This window comes from Podarcis raffonei, chromosome 6, assembly GCF_027172205.1.
Source record: "Podarcis raffonei isolate rPodRaf1 chromosome 6, rPodRaf1.pri, whole genome shotgun sequence".
Lineage (NCBI taxonomy): Eukaryota > Metazoa > Chordata > Lepidosauria > Squamata > Lacertidae > Podarcis > Podarcis raffonei.
Genome location: NC_070607.1, coordinates 18048500 through 18072773, shown reverse-complemented (window position 1 = coordinate 18072773; position 24274 = coordinate 18048500). Strand labels below are relative to the sequence as shown.

Below are 24274 nucleotides of genomic sequence, written 5' to 3'. Positions count from 1 at the left end.
TTGTTTAGCATGAACAGTTTTTTTCATTTTCAAAAAATGTGAAATGGTGTGGACAAGGACTGATATCCTATACTAGTGGTGGCAAACCTATGGCATGAGTCATTGTGCCAGCAGTGCTGTTGTTTAGGTTTTCAAATTGGGCAGCCACTTCCCCCCACATTTCCTCGTGCGTAAACCGATCCCTCAAGTGCGCGGCTCCCACAGCAGCTTATAGACAGTTTATTGGCCGCCAAGCAGGTGTTTTCCTGCCTCCCCCCCCCCAGCGATTGGTGGGATTTTTTGCAGTGAGCAGGAGATAGTCAGCGGCTGTAGTTCGTGTGATTGGTTGCTGCCTGTGATTGTTGCGACTATGTGTTGGGTCTGCTCCGTGTGCTACAGGAAGTATTTGTAATGGATGTGAGTGTTCCGCCCCCCCAAAAAACAACATTGATCCAAGCCCCCACAAAAGCTCTGCAAGTCTTTGCATCCCCCCCCAAATTTCTGGGCAATGACCCCCAAAAGCTCAACAACACAGGGCAGCCCCCCCCAAAGGCTCATTTTTAACATTTTATTAAATATTGTTGTTTAGTCATTTAGTCTTGTCCGACTCTTCGTGACCCCCTGGACCAGAGCACGCCAGGCACTTCTGTCTTCCACTGCCTCTCGCAGTTTGGTCAGACTCATGTTAGTAGCTTCGAGAACACTGTCCAACCATCTCATCCTCTGTCGTCCCCTTCTCCTTGTGCCCTCCATCTTTCCCAATATCAGGGTCTTTTCCAGGGAGTCTTCTCTTCTCATGAGATGCCCAAAGTATTGGAGCCTCGGCTTCAGGATCTGTCCTTCCAATGAGCACTCAGGAATGGTTTCCTTCAGAATGGATAGGTTTGATCTTCTTGCAGTCCATGGTACTCTCAAAAGTCTCCTCCAGCACTATAATTGAAAAGCATCAATTCTTCGGCGATCAGCCTTCTTTATGGTCCAGCTCTCACTTCCATACATCACTACTGGGAAAACCATAGCTTTAACTATACGGACCTTTGTCGGCAAGCTGATGTCTCTGCTTTTTAAGATGCTGTCTAGGTTTGTCATGTTAAATTGCTGTGTTGGCACTTTGCGATAAATGAGTGGGTTTTGGGTTGCAGTTTGGGCACTCTGTCTCCAAAAGGTTCGCCACCACTGTCCTATACCCTTTTAAAATGTGGGGTTTTTTGGGGGCGGGTTATTGGGTTGTTGTTTTCATTTTGATTATTATTTATTATTCATTTATAAAACAGCAAAATATATAAAGGGAGCAAGAGGACTTAAGACTGGGAAACAGAGAAGCAAAAGAAACAAAATCTATCCCTAGTTAGGGAACATGCACAAGATAATGTTATTGCATTATGGGCGTACCAGAGGTATATGATTGCTTACCATGGAAAACAGGACTAGAAAGGCTGATCTGACAGATACTTTCATGGTTTGTTAATATTGGGATTTAAGGACATAAGGAACAGATCATTACTCCCAAATTCCAGTAGCCACCAATGCAGCCACATATCTCATCTGTGGGGCTGTTAATATGCCAAAGGGTCAATACACTTGTCTGAGCATATTCAAAAGCAATGGTAATAGTCAGGGACATAATTTGGTCTTTCAGATTTCAGCAGTGTCCTATGTGGGGCCCAAATTCAGCAACCCCCCCCCTTCTGTTCTGTTCAATTCACCATGTCATAGTTGCGATGCCCTGTGATGCCCCAGGCTCAGTGCCCAGTACAGCAGAACCAGTCACACTGATCTAAATCCGCCTCTGTAATACTACAATCCTATAAACGTTAACCCTGAAGTAAGTTTCAATGTACTCAATGGGGTTTCCTCCCAAAGGTATGTAAGCTTGCTACTAGAACATTAAAAAACAATAATTTGTATGCTATGCGTTTTTATTATATACTAACAAAGGACATAATTTTTTTAAAACACGTGCTTTTATTTTTATTTTTTAATGAACATAATAGCCCTACAAGCTTACAAAAATTCACTGCAGTTTTACACAACTAGTGTATTATTTACAGCTGCTAGGCCTCACTGAGAATTCAAAAGTCCAGAGCTGGAAATGTTTATACAAAACTCTTGGGTTATTGTCTCCTGGTGTATTTCTTTCCTTCCTGTAACATTTTCCACGATGCTTTAAAGTAGAATTTATTGTAAGTGAACCAGGCCTACATCTATACTCATTGCATCAATCCTTAAATGTTACAAGTGTGTCTTCAAGGAAGTAGTCTTCCAATTTTAGGTCCATGATCCTTTGTGAGCAGCTGCATATGATCCATGGGGAAATCTATTGGTGTTTGTGAAGAAGTAGCTTGATTTGATAATATTAAAAATAAATCATCAATGAATTTTGAAGATCAGGTGCTGGTTAAAAATGTCTTCTGTATGCTTCTTCCAATTACTTTTGTTGTCACTGTTAAATAGAAAGAAAGCAATGAAAATGTAAGGTTACATACATACATAATTATCCTTTGTGTAGATACCTACTAAAAGTATTTGATTAATTTATTATATTAGACTGGTTCCCTCTGCAAGTAACACTATGTAATAATTATAAGATGGTTTCAATTTTTTTTGTCTAGAGTCACTCAACAGACACTGATAACCCCATTGCACAATCATTGCTGCCATTATTACTTTCCAAATTATCTGTGTTACAATAAAAGGTCAAACATCATTTTCCATGAGTGATGGCATTAAAAATCACATTCCACATGTACAAAATATGCCTTGTTAGGCAAACATTTCTGATATTGATAGATAAACTTTAACACCAATTTAAAGGGTTGGACTCAACCCAAGTTTAAAAAAAAGGTAAAGGACCCCTGACAGTTAAGTCCAGTCATGGATGACTCTGGGGTTGCAGTGCTCATCTTGTTCTATAGGCCGAGGGAGCTGGTGTTTGTCTGCAGACAGTTTTTCTGGGTCATGTGGCCAGCATGACTAAGCCACTTCTGGCGAACCAGAGCAGCGCATGGAAACGTCATTTACCTTCCCACTGGAGCGGTACCTATTTATCTACTTGCACTTTGACGTGCTTTCAAACTGCTAGATTGGCAGGAGCAGGGACCGAGCAATGGGAGCTCACCCTGTCACGGGGACTTGAAAAACCAGTCAGAAATCAGGTGCTAATACAGACTCAGTGTTGCACGGTAAAGAAGAAGAAGAAGAAGAGGAGGAGGAGGAGGAGGAGAAGTTGTAGTTTGGATTTGATATCTCACTTTATCACTACCTGAAGGAGTCTCAAAGCGGCTAACAATCTCCTTTTCCCTTCCTCCCCCACAACAAACACTCTGTGAGGTGATTGAGGCTGAGAGACTTCAGAGAAGTGTGACTAGCCCAAGGTCACCCAGCAGCTGCATGTGGAGGAGCGGAGACGCGAACCCGGTTCACCAGATTATGAGTCTACTGCTCTAAACTACTACACCACACTGCTGCTGTATTTATGATACCAGCTGAGATTTTTTGGGGTGTGTGTGTGTGAATTATGGAACTATCCTGGGGAATATTATGAATCCATTCATTCAGAGTGAAAGAGCAACAAGAGATGCTTACTCCACAATGTGACGATTCTGATGCTTAGGAGCACTGAAGTTTAAATGGTCCTGGTGAATTTATTCTAAAGGCTGAGTAAGGAAGCGCTAACACGCTTGTGGCATTTTATACCCAAAGGTGGATTGTGTCATGGCTTAATTTGGGCTTTACTTGTGGCAGCAGAACTACTTTTTTCTCATTTTAATTCTGTCTAGGACTTTGAGAGAGAAAGGAGAAAACAGTGAAAGAAAGGGAAGTTGAGAGGAGAAAATAAGAGATGATGAACAACAAAGAAGAGTAACTCTGAGAGGAGATGAGAAAAACGGGTATAGATGGGGGAAAAAATCAAAAATCTGCTGTAGACCAACAAAATTTCAAAGACATTTATTTTGTAATGCACATTGCTTTCTATAGTTTAACAAAAATCACAACGATGTGTGTTGAATTTTCTGTTATTATGCTTTAACTGCAATGTACCTACAGGTATACATCTTGGGTAGTCCAACTTGCCCTCTCTACATTGGGCTCTGAAGGGAGGCGAGGATGGATCTTTCTGAAAGCCCCTTTTGCAGTCAAACTCTGTCACGTCTCCAGATGCGGAATAGATTTTATTAGCGTATTGCCACTTCAGCCGTATATTGTTTTGATTCATATCTTCTTCGGTTGCTGTACAAGGAACTGTAGAAAGGCACAAATCATATCATCTAAGAGATTAATTTGACAACAATGAATTCACTTGACCAAAACAAAAAAACAAAAACAGCAACCCTTTGGATTGTGTCCAAAGTTAGTCATACTCAGTCAAACCCACTGAAATAAATTGAGATTGATAATGTGATCCCATCAGTGGGTCTCCTCTGAGGAAAAATAAGTAAAGCTTGGGGCCTACTGTACCTAAAAGTTCATTGACTTCTGTCAAATGAATAAAGAAATAGCAATTTGAATATTTTCCCCATTAAAACCAATTGGGAGTCACAAGCTTTAGATTTTCTGAGTTGAGAATCAGCCAACATGAAGAATGCATCAGCAGCAGTCCACATTTAATTCGGCGCTTTCTGAATTGGGGTCTAATACCAATATTATTATACATTATATACCAGTATGTGGTTTACCAAGTTATTCAAGAAGACCTCAGCACTTTTTATTCCAACATGACCTTTTCAGTGGGATGAGAGAAAGGGCACTTGATAGTGATTTTATTGACAGTCCTTCCATTGTTACATCATTCCATAGTGAAACTAGGGGCTTCACAGCATTGGTAGGGAAATCCCCCAGAGCAAAGGGAATCTCTCATGTTCTATAGGTTTCCATGGGCAGACCATCCCAATGATCCCCTACTCCCCACTGCAGGGAAAACCTGCTACCACAAAGTCAACTTCACCAGGACATAATCCACCTGTGACAACCGCTCCCACCAATGGGACATTCACAATCTGCTTTAGGACAAAGGTCAAATTGAAGGTATGACATAAGTCGGGCCCACATTGAACTGATAGACCCCTGCTGTTGTCGTGGCAGCTATGAGGTCCTTGAGTCAGTCTAGACTATGCAGCCTCAGCATGTAAATAAAGTCTCCAAGCACAAATATCACAAGGGCTGTTACGTGGGAGATGGAACAAGCTTTTTTTTCCTGCTCAAACCAATGGCTTCAAGTTACAAGAAAGGAGATTCTGACTAAACACCAGAAAAAAACTTTCTGACAGTAAGAGCTGTTCCACCTCCCTTGGGAGGTTGTGGACTCTGCTTCCTTGAGGTTTTTAAGCAGAGGTTGGATGGCCATCTGCCATGGATGCTTTAGCTGAGATTCCTGCATTGCAGGGGCTTAGACTAGATGACCCTTGGGGTCCCTTTCAACTCTATGATTCTATGAAGTGCTTGGGGATTCTCCAGTACATCTCCCCAGATCATCTCCACTAGCTTAAACAGAGAGGCTGGTGAACATCAGATCAAACAGTACACCAACAGGACCCCTGTTTTTTGTCTCTGGCCCAACAGCAGGAACAACTCAACCCTGGCTCCCAGGTGGATTGGCTTCCTGGAGAGGAAGATAGCAGGTCAGCCCCCTCATCCCCGATCAAGTCATGGAGGAATGTTTTATTGTGGCCTATCAGGGCATTCAGTAACAGCAGAACAAGATGTGAGGGTTGCCAGTAATTATTAAGTAGTGGGTTGACAAAGCAGACGACACAGAGATTTCTCCAAGTGGTTCTTTATAGTAAGCTGGAACTGAACTGAACTGAACAGCTCAGCCGGCTGTCAACATTCTAACAACAACACCCCAGGGTTTCCCGCCTAAATTAACTGACGTGGACCTGAGTGAAAACTATATACACAATAACCCTGGTGGCCAGGGTGAGCACTTCAATACATAACAATAATGACAGCCCAAATTTTGTCAGAAGAGGCAACAACCTTAAGATATCTCCTGTCCCTTCTCCTTATCTAGGGTAAAGAACAATATGGTATCCACAAGTGGTTATTGTTAATGTTCTTCTTAAACTATTGATTTTTGTCCAAAACATTACAGTGGTACCTTGGGTTACATACGCTTCAGGTTACAGACTACGCTAACTCAGAAATAGTACCTCGGGTTAAGAACTTTGCTTCAGGATGAGAACAGAAATCGTGCGGCGACAGCGGGAGGCCCCATTAGCTAAAGTGGTACCTCAGGTTAAGAACAGTTTCAGGTTTAGAACGGACCTCCAGAACGAATTAAGTTCTTAACCTGAGGTACCACTGTACTACAGAAGTTTATAAGTACTCAGTTCCAATCACACACTCTTGCAGGAGATACTTTCCTGCAGACCACATGGGTATACAGTGGTACCTCAGGTTACAGACGCTTTAGGTTACAGATGCTTCAGGTTACAGACTCCGCTAACCCAGAAATAGTACCTTGGGTTAAGAACTTTGCTTCAGGATGAGAACAGAAATCGCGCTGTGGCGGCGCAGCAGCAGCGGGAGACCCCATTAGCTAAAGTGGTGCTTCAGGTTAAGAACAGTTTCAGGTTAAGAACGAACCTCCGGAACGAATTAAGTACGTAACCAGAGGTACCACTGTACAACGTGAAGTTTGAAGGCTTGTTATAGATATGATTAACCTTGAGGCCCATCTAATAGTTTGTTGATGTCCTAGCTGTTTGCAGGGAGAGGCATTGAGGGGAATTTGAATTCATGGATGCGAGGAAAGTGGAAAGTCAGTGTCTGAGAGGAAAACCTTGCAAAGGGAAAGAGCTTGTGCATTCTGGGGGACTGTTAGACCACATGGCTGCCTATTATTATTAGTAAAGGCATCCAGAGTTTGGTGGGTGGCTCACTTTGCTTCATGAGAGAACTACCTGTAGTTCATGGGAGGAGCTGGGATGGAGGGTAACTAAAAGTGTGTAGTAAAGCAAAAACACATATAAAACACTGCCAACTGCTGGCACCACACTGGTGCCACTAGGTCACAGGTTTTTGAATTTATTGAATATCCTTCAATAGAACAGAAAAAGCAAAGATTTAGAGAAATTTCCTGTACCTATGCATGTTGGTGTATCTGTCCAATGCCCGTTGACACATTGTACATATTCATCTCCTTGCATATTGTATAGAGCTTGGCACTTATACCGTACATATGCCCCTGGCATATATTCCGAAGTTGATCTGCCCAGAAAGTCTCCATTTTCAATAGGAGGTGGAGGACCACATTTTCCTGCAGCATCTGTGATGATGCATTGAAACAGAAAAAGGAATCTATTACATGGCACTTACTAGGATTACACATATGGCTGCGCACACAAGCATTTCTATAATTCAGCATCTACATCAGGAAAAAAGAAAAGTATCACGCAAAGATTTAATTTAAAAAGGAAGAAAAGTTTTAATATACGTTTTATTGAGCTATGTATATCTGCTGGGTGAAATAATCAGTGAACAAATTGTCTTTCTAATGTCTCTTCAAGTGTGGCTGACATTCCATCAGCACCTCCTTAGTTGGTCAAACAGACCAATCATTAAAACAACTAGAACCTATTTTGACATGGATGGGATCTCATTGGCGGGGAGGAGCCGGCTGTCCTCTGAATTTTGCTCAGCTCTTCACTATCAAAATTTATCATATTCTGCTGTTTTTGAAAATCTCTTTCAGTATCTTGCAAGTGTCTATTTGTAAAAATTGATTCCGCAGAAGCATAGAAGTTTATAAAATGCTGGTTCCTGAAGGTCTTGTGTTTTCATAAACACCTCTGTTAGTTTCCTCCTTTCTGCCTGCGATGTCTGGAACTCCTGCCCCAAACATGCAACTTGGGGGTAGCCAGTGTGATGCTATCTAGATGTTGCTGGACTACAACTCCAATCAGTCCCAGAATGGCGAATGGTCAGGGGAGTTACAGTCCATCAACATCTTGAAGCACTAAGTTTGCTGCAGTTGAATGGGGGTCATTCCACTGGTTCTAAAACCGCCTTTGCCATGAAGCGTTTGGCTTTCTGCTTAGCAATGTCTGAAGTGGGATGGGATGAGGCAGGGTGCACCTCATCATTTTGGGCAGACATATTTGAATATGACCTATTCACCTCTCTCTTTCTTGCCTTGTCCCCGTCCAGATTTTGTCCTCCATGTGGGTTTCCCAAAGCCATCCTGTTAGGTACTGTGCAAAGCACAGTAGATGAATCTTTAGTCCCATCCAGTATTGTGTTTATGTTCCTACCTCTCCAGTCTACTAAAGTTCAGTTTGTAAGCTCTTTCAGGAACGGACCTGTTCTTATTTTTCTGCATGGTCTCCCCTCCACCCCCACTCTTATGCTTTAAAGCACCTTATGCATTGATGGTGTAAAAAACCATAATGTTATTCTTACTTATGAGGTTATAAGGGTTAGCCAAATGGTGGAACGAATGTCTAAATGATCCACAACACATATAACAACACAACCCTCACCACCTCAAATGGCATACTTCAAGGTACACAGGCAGCTCCCAGTCATCTAGAGCTGAGTAATCCAGCTGAACAATTGACTCAACAATTTCCTAGAGAACAAGAGGGCACGTGTGTGTCTTGAGAATGCATCAAGTACTATAAATTCTACTTGAATTTATTATAGAAAGGTTGAGATATCTCAGTTCTTCTGTACTTATTACAGCTCAAGGGACACTGGCTACTAGTGCTGGAAGAGACAAAAATACTTCTAGTCTATCCTTTGCTATGGATCACAGTCATCTGGGAGGGAGACTGGAAACAGATCGGCAGATCAACATGTGCCACAAACAGATGATTACATCGCAAATAGCTCAAATTGATTTAAATAAGCATCGCTAGCCACCTTGTGCTGTGGAAGGCCAATTTGGTCTGCATGGATTTCTTCCCAATCACAATCGTGATGATTGGTCAATGAAGGAAAACTACCACCTCCAACTATTGAGTGATCCCATAGGAATCTCCATCAGGCCCATTCTAGATGAAGCTTGTTGGTTTTCCCATAGTATACACTTCAGTCTTGACTCCCTCTGGTATATTCCTCATAGCCCAGAGATTAGCAGAAGGTAAATAATAAATGGCAGTCCAAGACTATGCAAGAATCCGCACAGTGCAAAATTTAACATACAACTTTATTTTTTTTAAAGGAAGAATGTTATATTCCTCTCTTTTAGACTATTAAAAAAATTGGACACCAAATACCTATGCATCTTGGTGATGCTGTCCATTCTTTGTTCACACACTTTACTGTAAAAGCTCCAAAAAGGCTGTATCTTTGGAGACAGCGATAGCGCACCTTCTCAAGAGGCAAGTACCTTTCCTTGAGAGCAGTCGTAATCTGACCATTAGAAACCCGGGGTGGGGGAGGGCATGTTACATCTGAAATGATAGAGAAAACTTCAGTCCTTGAAAATGCATTCTGTTCCCACAAAACAGCACCTACCAGTTTGTTCCAACATTCTGAGAGTGGACAAAAGATGTCATAAGAGAGGATACTGTCCTAACTGTGAGAATTGCTGGTCTCCAACCCCCATCGAGGGTATAGGCTCCTATCTACCCAGCTGTAACCATAAACACATGGACTTAGGAAAGAGCCCTGTTCGACTCAGAATAAACTTGCACTGGAGGAAGCTGAGAAAAGAGCACATGCTTGTGGGGTTGCAACCTCAAGCCTGCTATTTGCAACCCCAGTGCTGTCATTCTTAGCTATAAAAGTTAGAGGTCAAAAGTGTGTGCTTTCTGTTATGTATTCAGTGGTCTGTGTTTACCTGAGCTTGAGTCTGGACTAAGAATTCTGAGCCCCTATGTTCTGATTCGATACATGACATCCAATCACAGAACATTTCAGGATTTAGGCCTCTGCCATTGGCCCTTAAACTCTGAGTCATAATTCACAGCTTGGAAGTTTAGGCAGCCAATCACGTTGGGAGTGGGAGAGGCCCAGGCCTTCAGAAATGTACATAAGCAGTTCCTTTGCCCCTGTTGTCCAGTTCTGTTAGTGCAATAAAGGTTCTTGTTGTTATCACTGTGTCTTGCCTTGTGGAAAACCACCTACACTACACTTTTATAAATGAGTCCAGGAAGAAAAGTCCCTGAAAATGGCAGCTGTATTGGGTCATTTAAGGGTAAGTGAAGGTGCATATGGCAACTCTTCTTCCCTGCTGCCTGGAACACAAAAAGCACTGAGGTCCACCTAGATCAATTTTATCTGTGTCAGGGATCCTGTGGCCCTCCAGAGGTTGTTGGACTACATCTCCCATCATCCCCAGCCAGCAAGATTGATGGTCAGAGATGATGGGAAGTGCAACAACATTGGGGGGGGGGGGCACAAGTTCCCCATCCCTGGTCCATATGGATTGATAGAGGCTCTCCAGGAGTTCAGGCAGTGGTTTGTCTTAGCCTCCACATGGAGATGCCAGTGATTGAACGTGGCGCATTGTGCATACAAAACCCGTCTTCGATCCCTGCTAGTACATTACAATATTGAAATTCTCCTATACAATTCAAGTCTTCTTTGAGCCCAAAATGCACAGTCTGAGAGGCAGTTTCCATGCTCTATTGCTGCCCTTCCCCATCTGAGGCTGACTGGAAAGAGGCATGTCTTAACACTGGGATACCATTCTATCATGCAGTATTTTCCACTGCAGAGGCAAAATTGCCAGCTTTCAGAGGAGGGCACACGGAAAACAGGGACTCACACAGGTGGATAATTCTCCTTGTTAGGATTTTAAAAATAAACTTCTTTGGCTGTAACAGTAAAGCACGCCTCCAGTTTTAACTCAGAAATAAAATATCTGCCTTGGCCATCAGACATTTTGTAATCTCTTCCCAGTTTCTTCCACATCCTTTTTCACGTTTATATTTGGCACACAGAAGGAAGATCAGGAACCCAGTATACTTGAAGGAGCGTCTCCACACCCATCGTTCTGCTCGGACACTGAGGTCCAGCTCCGAGGGCCTGGTGGCAATTCCCTCACTGCGAGATGTGAGGTTACAGGGAACCAAGCAGAGGGCCTTCTCAGTAGTGGCATCCGCCCTGTGGAATGCCCTCCTATCAGATGTCAAGGAAATAAACAACTATCCAACTTTTAGAAACACCTGAAGACAGCCCTGTTTAGGGAAGTTTTTAAGGATTAATGCTTTTATTTTGTTTTTAGATATCTTGTAAGCCGCCCAGAGTAGCTGGGGAAATCCAGCCAGATAGGTGAGGTATAAATAATAAAAAATATGATCATCATCATCACCTGCAATGCCAGGTCTTACCTACACATGTCGGTGGTTCTGACCACTCTTTATTTTGACATGTTACATTAGGCGATCCAGAGATTTCAAAACCTTCATGGCACTGATAATGCAACTCGTGGTCAGGCAGGTAGACCTCTGCTGTCCCCGCCACAATTTCAGCACTGGCAACTGCAGGGGGCTCTCCGCATGTTGCATCTAAATAGGGAGAGGAAACCAACAAATAAGCTTTTCCTCCACAAATTGTGCTTTCTGCATAATAGATACCCATCATTCTTTTTAAAAAAAGAATACCAGAACCTAATGTGAACAAACACAAAGATAAGAGTGCAAGAGCTTAATGCAAGCAAACCTTGCTTACAGACAGAGTTGCCAAGTTCTCAAAACCATTGCAGGGGCTTATGCAATGCCCTGACGTCACATGTGCAACATCACAGAGAGCCGAGCGGTGGAGCCAAATGCGGCTGCAGCATGACCCCAGCAGCAGGTGGACCCCATCCTCCCCAGCTGGCTGCCATGCAAGGGAAAGAGGTAAAGGGACCCCTGACCATTAGGTCCAGTCGCGGACGACTCTGGGGTTGCTGCGCTCATCTCACTTTACTGGCCGAGGGAGCCAGTGTACAGCTTCCGGGTCATGTGGCCAGCATGACTAAGCTGCTTCTGGTGAACCAGACCAGCACACAGAAATGCCGTTTACCTTCCCGCCAGAGTGGTACCTATTTATCTACTTGCACTTTTTGGCATGCTTTCGAACTGCTAGGTTGGCAGGAGCAGAGACCGAGCAGCAGGAGCTCACCCCATCGCGGGGATTTGAACCGCCGACTTTCCAATCGGCAAGCCCTAGGCTCAGTGGTTTAACCCACAGCGCCACCCGCGTCCCTGTGCAAGGGAAAGAAGTCACCCCCAAATGTCTCGGCCCCTAGGAGTTGGTGCCTATGTTTACAGATCATGGTTAAGGAGGACCAAGCTTACCTGCAATCCTGCTGTCCAATGCCTAACTAAAGCCAAACATTGGTTTAACTGCCACACCTGCATGCAAAGATCAACAGTGGGTCCAACAGTTAAGAAGGCAGTTTCTACAAATGCTGTGAGGGGCAGATGGGGCTCACCAACTAGGTAGCCCATCTAGGAGAAGGAAAGCTCTGATCCTGAATCTTCACTGCCTTGCGGGATATCTTTAGGAGAAGGGAAGTAAACTCTACACAAATCCAGAGCAGAGTCCCTAAAACAGTTGGATGGCACCTTGAACACCTCATTCCAGCAACTGCTACAGCCAAGCTGGTGCCAAATGTATTGCATTGCTTTCCTTTGAACCACATCAGCAAAGCTGAGAGGGGGGTCTTCTTGTCTGGGCAGCCCAGGAAAAATGAGAAGCTGGAAGAACTGAAATTGACAGATCCATCCATACCTCAGACAGATAGTTATTTTAACCCAAGGCCATTTAGTTTAAGTACAGTGGTACCTTGGGTTACATATGCTTCAGGTTACATACGCTTCAGGTTACAGACTCCGTTAACCCAGAAATAGTGCTTCAGGTTAAGAACTTTGCTTCAGGATAAGAACAGAAATCGGGCTCCGGCGGCGCAGCAGCAGCAGGAGGCCCCTTTAGCTAAAGTGGTGCTTCAGGTTAAGAACAGTTTCAGGTTAAGAATGGACCTCCGGAATGAATTAAGTACTTAACCTGAGGTACCACTGTATCTCTAAGATACTTGACTTGTTCTGCTATAATATAGGCCAAGTTAAGCTCTATGTTGCATAGATTTCAGTGGGAAGAATAACTACGTTGAATAACTTGGCTGGATGTTGCCACTGCCCTTTAATTGAATTGTATTAGGCAATATTATTTCTTCAGGGCAAAATTTAAATTTGACAAATGGACATCTACAATTATGACGGCAGCAGAACCTGGGATTCAGCACTAAATTCCTAAATATAACCATCAGAAAACCAATTTACATTATGTATCACTTAGCAACAGTTTACATCAGGGGTGGGGAAGTTTAAGCCTGGGGACAGGATTTAAACGCAGCCAGCCTCTGAGGCCCTACAATCTAATGGTGGGGCAAAAATGCCTCATCCACAAAAAAATAATAAATGTTGCCCCCAATCACCCATTCCATTCATCCAAACATACCAAGTTCTAAAAAAGCATCCATTCCATTCATCCACACTTGCAATGTCATGATCCCCACTTCCCAATTCCTTCATAAAACAAATTGGAAATTACCGTATTTTTTGCTGTATAAGACTCACTTTTTCCCTCTTAAAAAGTAAGGGGAAATGTGTGCGCGTCTTATGGAGCGAATGCAGGCTGCGAAGCTATCACAGAAGCCAGAACAGCAAGAGGGATTGCTGCTTTCACTGCGTAGCGATCCCTCTTGCTGTTCTGGCTTCTGAGATTCAGAATATTTTTTTTTCTTGTTTTCCTCCTCCAAAAACTAGGTGCGTCCTGTGGTCTGATGCGTCTTATAGAGCGGAAAATATGGCAGAGCGGGGATCTACATTCCTCTCCTTAATGCTTTTGAGATTGGAGATGGAGGAGGAGTCAGGAGGTTGCCCTGTGGAGAATGATAGTAGGTTGAAGTAATCAGTGCTGTTTGTCCTCTCTGTTTGTGAGGCATGGGAGGGAAGCAAAGAAGGAGCTGTTGCCCCCACCATCACTTGCAACAGTGTTCACACCACCAGAGAGGATTTGCCAAAATGCATCTTGGCAAGGAACTAGTGCTGGCAGTAAGAGCCTTCATCTAAAAACTTACTGTTTTCAGTTTTTTAACGTTATATAGATTTCACAGCAAGATTCCAACCCAAAAAGAGGTTATGTGTGTGATGTGGACCCACTTCTTCCTGGGTTGATAAGGGAGGTACAGTACGATGGGACACACTGCTTGCGGGGACTGCTCAGATACTGATACAAATAAAAGGGTATCCTAGGGCAGCAGGAAGGCTGCACTAGAAGGACCTGTGATATTGATCAGAAGCTCTCTTTTCTCCAAGCGTAGGAGTGGCTGACCACTTCTCTGATTTGTCAGAGAACATTCTGCATCTAGTAGCATTCACATAAATCGGAAGCTGCCTTTTCCCACAAATACCCATTCGTTGCTGAATCGGAGCAAACAGCAATCCACAGAAAAGCTCTCAGATACGGAGCTTTAAAGCTTGGAGCTCTGCCTAGAAAGTGCAGGAGGAAAGGTCAGTGTGGATGAGCCCAGATTCTTGCCTGATCGAGCACACTACAGTGGTACCTTGATTTAAGAACAGCTTAGTTTATGAACAAATTGGAAATAGAATGCTGCAAACCTGGAAGCAGGTGTTTTGGTTTATGAACTTTGCCTTGGAAACGGAACATGTTCCGCTTCCTGTTGAGTGTGTTCTGTTTGTAAATTGAGTCCCCCACTGCTAATCAGAGGCTTCCTGTTGAGTCCTGAGCACCACACAATGCAGAGGTGACATTTGGAGCTTTTGTTTTTGCTATATTTTTGCCTTTTGGTTTGTGTGGCTTTTACATTTTTTTGACTGTGACTTGTTCTTCATTTTATGGGACTGACTTGTGACTGTGGCTTGTGACTTTGTTTTTGTGACTGTGGCTGGTGCCTTCGTTTTTGTGACTGTGTGGAACCCAGTACAGCTACTGGTTGATTGTGTGACTGCAGAAATGGATAAAAGCCCCCCATCCAAACAATGACTATCATCAGTGTACGTAAGGAATTTTTTTTTTTTACATTTTTATCATCTACAATACTGTCTTATTTATTTTATAGTACAGTACATTGATTATTGCCTTCATTTTATGGATCAATGGTCTCATTAGATAGTAAAATCCATGTTAAATTGCTGTTTTAGGGGTTGTTTTTCATCGTCTGGAACGGATTAATCCATTTTCCATTACATTCTATGGGAAAGCACGCCTTGGTTTAAGAACACTTTGGTTTAAGAACGGACTTCCAGAACGGATTAAGTTCGTAAACCGATGTAGCACTGTATTGCCAAAGCTGATCAGCAGAACTCTCCAAGGTATCACCAGAGTTCATTCCAAGCCTTTCTACCCCAGATCATTTTAACTGGAGATGTAAAGGATTTAAGCAGAATCACATTTGTGAGCCTAAACATCTACAGAGATGTACTTGCTTGTTCACTATGCCCCTTGCTGTTCAAACCAGTGCTTGAATTGCTCTGTTCCCAGAAGTAAACTACCTTTAGAATTGTTACCCAGGCAAAACATGCAACATACCTTCACAGGCTGAAGCTTCTGACCACTTTCCTTTGTGGCATGTAATATTCCGTGGTCCTTCTGTAGCATAACCTGGTGCACATTTGAAAGGTATCAGGTCCCCAGGCTCATAGCGATTTTTTATTAATCCTTCATATGCAGCATCAGTGAGTATGGGGGGCTCCCCACACGACTTTTCTGAGAAGATAATACAAATGAAAATATGATTCTCAAAAAATATCACCATACCTGTGTCTGGATTTCCCTACTAAAATACTGAACAAAGCTGCATTTCAAAGGCTGAGGGGAGTTGTGTGTTGTTGGTTGCCCCCCCCCCCAAGAGTGAGATATGAAGGCAGCCAGAAAGTGGGCAGAGGGATCAGTAATCAGAGAAGTTCACAATGGGTTAAATGTTGAAGAACATAAATATTACTGGGAAAGAAAACAGATGGTTTAGTAATTGAATATGTCTGCCCTGGCCAATCCACAGAATTTAGATACATGTTTAACTCTGGCCAGGTCCTTAGTCCAGAGGTTTTCAAACTTTTATACCACCTTCCTAATTGCCTGCTCTCAAGTTTCAATTTGACTCCCAAAGAAATCCTAAATATTGCAGGATTCTGGAGTCACAACCTAAAGCACACTCTCAGTTTAAGCAGGGCAATGGCTATACCCAGTGCTTTTTTTCCTGGAGGTACGCATACCCCTAAACATTTTGTGAATCTTTGTACTTTTGTCCATTTACTGTATTTATTTTCCTCAATCTGAACTATAAAATGGTGATTTTCTTGAGTCAAAATAAGAGTACCCCTAAACATTTTCTTAGAAAATAAGCACTGGCTATATCTGTTGGGTTTTGCCACTGTCCCACATAATCTTACAGTGCAGCCCATAATACACATTATGCCTTTTGCTGCTGTGCATTACAGGGGAAAACCAGTAAATGTGGATCAGGTTCTATCGATCAAGTTTTCTTTCACAGAAGCTTGTCTGTTCTGACTAGGGATGGTAAGCCAGTAAACCAGCATCTCACTGAGAAGCCCCTGAAAAGTTTCTGAAACATTCATGTGCTGCCCAAAACCAAAAGCAAGAACATGGTTGAAATATTAAAGCAACAAAATGTTAGACTGCAATTTGAATTACCCTCAATTCTGCATGAGGGAGAATATTTCAAAACTCTGAATGTTTGCTGGTTGGCAGGACACTTCAAGTGAGGCAGTGTCACAATTTCTATAGGTTTGGCAAAATGTCTTCCATACATACTCTTGATGGAACAAGACTGTAGTCTCATTGAAAGATCTTCATTGGATATATAGTTACCCTCCACTTTTGAATGGAAGCTGAGGTCCAGCTCTGAGGGTCTAGGAAATAAACAACTATCTGACTTTTAGAAGACATCTGAAGGCAGCTCTGTTTAGGGAAGTTTTTAATGTTTGAGGTTTTTTTGTGTTTTTAATATCCTGTTGAGAGCCGCCCAGAATGGCTGGGGAAACACAACCAGATGGGTGGACTGTAAATAATAAATTATTATTATATCATAAGAATATTTTCTTACCTCTGCAAGTTGGCGGTGGGGACCACTCCCTATTTTCGCATGTTGAAGTACTTGATTCCCCAAGTTCAAAACCTTCATGGCAATGATACTCCACACTTTCACCAGAAAGATACTTTCTCTGGGAACTATTATTTACCTCACCATGGGCAATTGCAGGGGGATCTCCACATCTTGTATCTGGAAAGGGAGTTATATAGCATGCGGTCTTCATGAATACAATTAAATGGCATAAAAACATTTCCAGAGTGTTTATTTATTTATTTATTTTCCTTTCTAATCTCTTCGCAGAGCACTTGGAGATGCTTTGTGGAGCACCGAGTGCTCCATGGAGCACAGTTTGGGAACCACTGATCTATTGAATAAACATCTTTATTACCTCACAAGTGCATTACTATTTATAAAAAAAGGTAAAGGACCCCTAGATGGGTTGCGGCGCTCATCTCGCTTTCAGGCCAAGGGAGCCAGTGTTTGTCCACAGACAGCTTTCCGGGTCATGTGACCAGCATGATTAAACCACTTCTGGCACAATGGAACACCATGACGGAAACACCGTTTACCTTCCCGCCACAGCAGTACCCATTTATCTACTTGCACTGGCGTGCTTTTGAACTGCTAGGTTGGCAGGAGCTGGGCAGAGCAACAGGAGCTTATCCCATTGCGGCAAGCCCAATAGGTTCAGTGGTTTAGACCACAGCAGCACCCACATCCCTGGTTTGAATCCCCATTATTAAATAAGAAGAACATAAGAAGAGCCTGGTGGGTCAATGGCCCTTCTAGGCCAGCGTTCTGTCCTCAAGTGGGCAGCCAAATGTCTGTTGGAGACCGACAAGCCTGATCTGACCGTAAGAGCAATCTCCCTTCCTGTGATTTGTAGCAACTGGTATATGCAAAGCATAGGCATCAATGGCCTTCTCCATGAATTTCTCCAGTCCTCTTTTCAAGCCATCTAACTTGGTGGCTGTCACTGTCTTCTGTCTGAGTAGGTTCCAAAATTTCACTGTGTCCTTAGAATAATTTGAGAGAGGAATTGCCATTTTTAGGCCACATTGTCATTTATATTTTCTAGTTTCTTTTCGTTTTTAAAAAAGGTTATGCTTCTTTAGTTTATAAATCACACACCACCGCCCTCAATTCTCTGACTTCTTGAAAACAAAAAAGGGAAATACGAAAGGAAGATCATACTAACCTAAACAGCGTGGTGGGGTTTGCCACTTTCCATTGTCACATTTTATTTTTTGTGGCCCTTGAAGAAAGAAGTTCTCCTGACATCTGAAGCTTATCTCCTCACCACTCTTATAGTTTCTCGTATCAGTTATGTCAATGGCATTGGGAAGCTGAGGTGGTGGTGGACAGAATGCTTTAATAAATAAATAAAAGTCCATTAGAATTCAATGATATAGAGTTATGCAAGGAAACGATGAAAGAGAAGAGCATTTAAGAATCTATGAAAAGTGAGCATCTAGTCAAACCTCCTTATCCCTTGAATGGATTCAATGTTGCAATGAGTTAGTTGCATTGGTCTTGAACCAAAGAGCTGCCTGGTAAAACCTGCAAGAGAAGCAGAACTTCTCCAGTTTAGTTCCAGTGAGATCCCCATGTTGCCTCATCAGGCTCTCCAAAACTCAGTGCAGGTGAGGTGTCTGTCTTCAGAAGTGTGGAGAGTTGCTGTCGCTCCTGAAATATTTGCATGCTAACCTTCCTCTATTGCAGTGTTTTAACCTGCGTATGGTTCAGTTCAGCTTTGCACGCTTCTTGTGGTATACCAAAAAGGTTCTTGCTGGCAACCTAAATCTGACATGTGAACTCAACCCAGATTTTACTATTATAAAGCTACCGGAAGGTCACTGTTGAGAAAGTAGCAAGATACGCCACCCAATCCAGTTTTATGTGTTTCTGAATCCTGGGCATCACAGTTGAGTTGACCTCCAGGGATGGTGCTCTCAGACAGGGATGCAGAAGGGAAAATGCACTCTGTGCCTCTATTTGCAAGAACCAACAGCCTGTAGTGACTGCTTTGCAAGCTGCTAATTCTGTCCTTGGGTTGATTGATTGCCTTTCCCATGTGGCAGTAATGCTTCTGCTCCTGAAGTGGATAAACTAATATCCTGATCTCACACCAGCCGAGTACATAAGGCATGCAGAATTCATGCAATCTTAAAGGAAGCTTTATGTGATCTTTCCAAAGGAGCTGAGTCTAGCCTACCCAGGAAGGCACTCTTGAACAGGTCTGTCCCACTCTTGCTTCCAGTGGCCACATCTGTCACTCAAGTTGAGAAACCATGCATTTGTATATAGCATGCAAAACTGTACCTGTGCATTCTGGCTCAGGTGACCATTTTCCATTAACACATTTTGTTTTATGTTGATTGGAACCACAGATGTAGGTTGCAACGTTGTTGTGCATAAAACTTTTCTCCAGAGAAGCAAATGGTACAAACTCTGCATTCTGTGGACGTGTACATTTTGCTGCAACATCTAACAATTCAAATATTGTTCAAGTAAAGTTGTTTGTTAGCAAATCACAATCAAATGGAGTTAATCAACTAGAAAATCTCACTGGTATTTTTCATGCACATCTATTTTCCAATACGCCTTTCAGTCTTTATTGCAGTCAATCCTTGCAGCAGTTTTGGAGGAGAAACCATAATTATTGCCATTTTTTATAGGGCAGCTGAGGTGAAGAAGTAGTAACAGACTTGATTAAGACCACAAAGTATGTCTGTGGCAGAAGTCTCCTGGCAGTAGGTCTAATTTCCCGTCCAATGGATCACAAGCATATAATTGCTTATGTTAATAAATGGCAATTAAATATGAAAGGTGTCTATATAAATATGAGTTGCATTTATTTGTAATTTGTAATTTGCTTGACACTCAGCTCTATTTCTCCTTTACATCTCCAGGTGAGGCAGTGGAAGTGTTGGACCAGTGCCTTGCCTTGGAAATGGACTGGATGAGAACCAACAAACTGAAGCTCAATCCAGATAAGACTGAGCTACTGTTAGTGGGTGGTTTCCTAGACCAGATAGGTGGGAGGTCGCCTGCTCTTGATGGGGTTACACTTCCTCTGAAGGAGCAGGTTCATAGCTTGGGGATACTCCTGGATCCTTTGCTGTCGCTTGAGGCTCAGGTAGCCCAGAGTGCTTTCCATCAGCTTCGGCTGGTGGCCCAGCTACTCCCCTATCTGGACAGGGATAGCCTAACTACTCTTGCCTATGCTCTGGTAACCTCAAGGTTAGATTACGGCAATGCATTATATGTAGGGCTGCCTCTGAAGATGGTTTGGAAACATCAGCTGGTGCAGAATTCAGTGGCCAGGCTGCTCACTGGAGCAAGGCTGTTTGAGCATATTACACTGATCCTGGTCCGACTGCACTGGCTACCAATTAGTTTCTGGTCTCGATTCAAAGTGCTTGTTTTGACCTATAAAGCCTTAAACTGCTCAGGACCACAATACCTCAAGGACCGCCTCTTTCCCTATGAACCTACCCAGTCCATGAGATCATCTTCTGAGGCCCTTCTTCATGTGCCTCCTCCTCGAGAGGTCCAGAGGGTGACAACACGACAATGGGCCTTCTCTGCAGTGGCTCCCTGTCTGTGGAATGCTCTCCCCAGGGAAGTTTGCCTAGCGCCTTCATTATACACTGTTAAGGCGCCAGGCAAAAACTTTCCTTTTTAACCAGGCCTTTGGTTGATCTGATTTACCCTTCTGGTTTTTTTTGGGGGGGGGGCTATTGGCTTGTTGTTTCTGTTTTTATTATGTATTTTGTGGTTTTATATCTTGATTTTATTCTGGGAACCGCCCTGAGACCCCTGGGTGTAGGGCAGTATATAAATTCAATAAACAATAATAATAGCTTACCAACACATGATGGTAACTCCCACTGTCCATGCAGACACACAGCTTCTTTAGTTCCAACAATGTAAAATCTTTCATTACATTCATATGCCACAGTTTCGCCATGCAGATATCTATCTGAGTCAACACTGACAGGGCGTCCATTTCTAATATTTGGAGGTACTTCACAAGCTCTGGTTTCCTCTGTTGAAAACAGAAGGAAATGATGTGAAACAAAATATGAGTTCTTTATTTTCTTAAAACTATAATCTCAGTCCCCAGTTGTTTTGGCTGCTCATTCTCTTCAGCCTCTCCTACACACCAGATAAAAAATGCCTAGGGCAGCCCTTCATTTTTCAGCTCATCAGTATATATTGCAGAAGTAGAATGAAGAGGCAGACTTTGATATTATTATGGCTTGTATGATTTTAACTTCATTCTTAAGAACTGAGCATTGATTTGTTGTTATTTTTCTCTGTTCCATTTTGATCTTATTTCCGGTCCCAAGCATTGGAAACTTAAGACTGGAATTTAGAAATGGATTCTTTTATTCCACATTTGGGTAAACATAGCATTTCAATGATAAAACAAAGCATGAAGACACTTAAGATGGTCTGTTTCTGCTTCATATGGAGACATCAAATGTTACGCTCCACTTTCCCTTTGGCAGACCTTTTTCTTCTCCTGCAACTTGGGAAACTTCTGGGACAGAATTCCCAGCATGTAAATAGAAAAGAAATCCTAGTGGAATATATGCACATGGTGGACTTTGCTGAGTTAACAAAAACAGTTTTATCTGCACATAGCATTTGCCTTGTGAACATGCCTTAGTTGCACCTGTAATTTACCTTTGCAGAGTGGTAAAGATGTCCACTGTCCATCCAAACACTCATTCAACTTTGATCCAGTCATTGCAAATCCGAAATTACACTTGTATTCCACCTTTTCTCCATGTTCATACCCTTCCCGAAGGTCACCGCTAATACTGCCATCCGAAATGCTGGGGGGTGGCTGACAAGGATTGACTCGTGCTGGAAGTAAGAGAGCATCACTTCAGTCTTGTATCTGTTGACTCAAAATAAGTCTAGACAGCACACCCTTCCACATAGAATTTTCACAATTATGAAATGATGTTGGATGTGCTGAGTTCCAGCCAGTTGTGTGGAATGGATGGTGTCATTTATGTGGGAAAGACTCAAATGATCAGCACTACTCATGTAGCTCCTAGTTTCACCCATTACCAACAACTGCGTAGAGGAAGCCAGGGGGAAATGGTTGCCATGTTGCTGAATGAACCCCCCCCCCCAGCTACAAATAGGTAGCGATGCTCACACAGGGCCATTCTGGGGTTACTCCTGCTTTACATAATTTTGCTTATACACATGGTAGCAAGGAATGTAACCCCTGCATATGATGAAATTTACCTGTATCAAATGGAACTATATAATGGAGTATATTGCATGTATAACATACCATATTTTCCCATATAATTTTGTGTTTCATTTCATTTCATTTCAGGCATTTTCTTTCTCTTTCAAAACTCAGCAATGCAGAGACAGCTTGGACATAACTGGCTGGTAGATGCAATATGCAGGCAATGTGAGCAAATCTCAATCAGGTTGGAACCAGCAAATTCCCTACATAAATCTGTTAAAAACAGATTCTTCCTCCATTGCTATACATGGAGCTGCCTTTATTTATATGTAATCCAAACTCCAGCAGCTAACTTGCTCACCCCATTGTGCAGATTCGAACCCCCGACCTTCCAATTAGCAAGCCCAAGAGGCTTAGTGGTTGAGACCACAGCGCCATCGGCGTCACCTCCTTCCCATACTCCATTGACCACACAACACTAAACAAAATGTATATATGTATACACTAGCCAGTGAAATCTTCCCCAGTAAGACTTGGGAGAAACATTATTTAAAAAGGCTGCCAGGAAATTTTTAAGCACACTGATATTTACTTTTTGTATAAGCTATGAAAAAAAATGCATACTTTTACATGTTGGGGGCTGTGGAGACCATCCAAAATGATAACACTGGGCAGAGTCAGGCCCAACTCTTTTGTATTTTCTGTGGCAGGAAAATTTCACCACGTCTCCATGCTGATATTGGCTCTTTCTAGGGTCAAGTAGCCCATTCTCCAGAAGGAAACCATCACAATGTATTGCTAAAGGAAATGTTGAGCAAAGCAGATTGAATATAATTAAGTGCATTTCAAAACAAACCTGCCTGAAATTAACCTGCTGAGCAAAATGTTTGCAAATGTTCATCAAACTTATTGCAGGCTTGCATAACCTCTGACCCCCTGGGAGTGGAGACCAATAAATCTTTAACAAGACAGCATGCCATGTTTCTCAGCTATTGGGTGAGTCCACCTTCCTCATACCTTCAAAATTTCCATGCCTGAAAATCTCTCTAGAAGAAGTCAAATTCTATTTTCTCACAACAACAACAACAACTGGCACACTCAGGTGAGTTGCTGGTGCTACTCTTAATCTAGAAGATGGTGTGAATTCTTTGAACAACCTGAGCTTGGATATATTCCATTAACTTTTTGCTTTCCTGTTGTTTTTTCTTCATTCTTTACATTCCAGGTGAAGGATTCTTATCAGTCTGCCTGGATGGAGGAACCACTGCAGAAAGGTGCTTCAGTTGGGGTATTTTATTCTCAGATGTTTTCTCTGAACTCTGAGCAAGCCAAACACATTGTTAAACACAGAGCAAGTTGCCTGACTCCTATATGTAGCAATTTCATCTACAGAATCAGATTGCTAAAAATCCAGCTTCATATCTTACTTTATTACATCCGAGATGAGTACATATATTCTTACTGATCATTATTAATTAGATCGCCAATGTATGCCAACTTGAGGCATTTTAGTTATGTAAAATCATTAGGAATCACTGGGAGAAAATTACTTGAAGAAAATAAAGGATATTGCTGGTTATAGCAATATCTGAAGAGAAACCAGAGTATTGCTGGTTATGACATACTAGATAATCCTAAAGTGTATATCTAGGATAATTGGAGGCCTTGCTTCTGAAAGATTATAAACTAGTGGCCTGTGTATGTAACCACATAGAAAACATCAGTGAAACAAACCTTGTTTGATGGACAAAGGCTGTGTTATATAATTATATCAAGGCTGTGTTATGTAATTATATAATTAAACAATGATATTTTATAACTTACGTAGACATTCAGGATTTGGACTCCATCCATTCTCTGTGCATACTACATGGTCAGCTGTGGCCTTTTTAATGGTTTCAAACCCATCTTTACATTTGTAGTGAAGTATTTCTTCAAACAAGAAAACCGATTGACTTGTGTTAAAGATTACATTATTTTGAGTTGGTACTTGGCATGTCTCTGAAAAAATAAAGAATGAATTATATTTATGATTGGTTTTATAGCATCAGTTTACATGCTCTAAA

The 24274-nt window shown here is 42.3% G+C and overlaps 1 protein-coding gene across 2 annotated transcripts in view; it reads right to left on the bottom strand.

The window, feature by feature from the left end:
• Positions 1 to 1890: 1890 nt before the first annotated feature.
• The window catches only part of LOC128415360 (complement factor H-like), a 47636-nt gene continuing 25252 nt past the window's right edge, over positions 1891 to 24274 (bottom strand). Inside the window, exons 11-23 of one of the 2 annotated variants that reach the window (XM_053391463.1) lie at positions 24033 to 24209; positions 22833 to 23006; positions 21683 to 21865; positions 20859 to 21038; positions 19310 to 19474; positions 18186 to 18356; positions 17000 to 17176; positions 15466 to 15642; positions 11259 to 11435; positions 9198 to 9374; positions 7064 to 7246; positions 4025 to 4221; positions 1892 to 2422 (exon numbers count right to left, since the gene is read on the bottom strand). In XM_053391463.1, coding sequence (XP_053247438.1) covers positions 2420 to 2422; positions 4025 to 4221; positions 7064 to 7246; positions 9198 to 9374; positions 11259 to 11435; positions 15466 to 15642; positions 17000 to 17176; positions 18186 to 18356; positions 19310 to 19474; positions 20859 to 21038; positions 21683 to 21865; positions 22833 to 23006; positions 24033 to 24209 — 2141 coding nt within the window. In that variant the 3' untranslated portion in view covers positions 1892 to 2419. Of the gene's footprint in view, positions 2423 to 4024; positions 4222 to 7063; positions 7247 to 9197; positions 9375 to 11258; positions 11436 to 15465; positions 15643 to 16999; positions 17177 to 18185; positions 18357 to 19309; positions 19475 to 20858; positions 21039 to 21682; positions 21866 to 22832; positions 23007 to 24032; positions 24210 to 24274 lie in introns of both variants that reach the window. The other variant, XM_053391465.1, reaches the window with a different exon arrangement.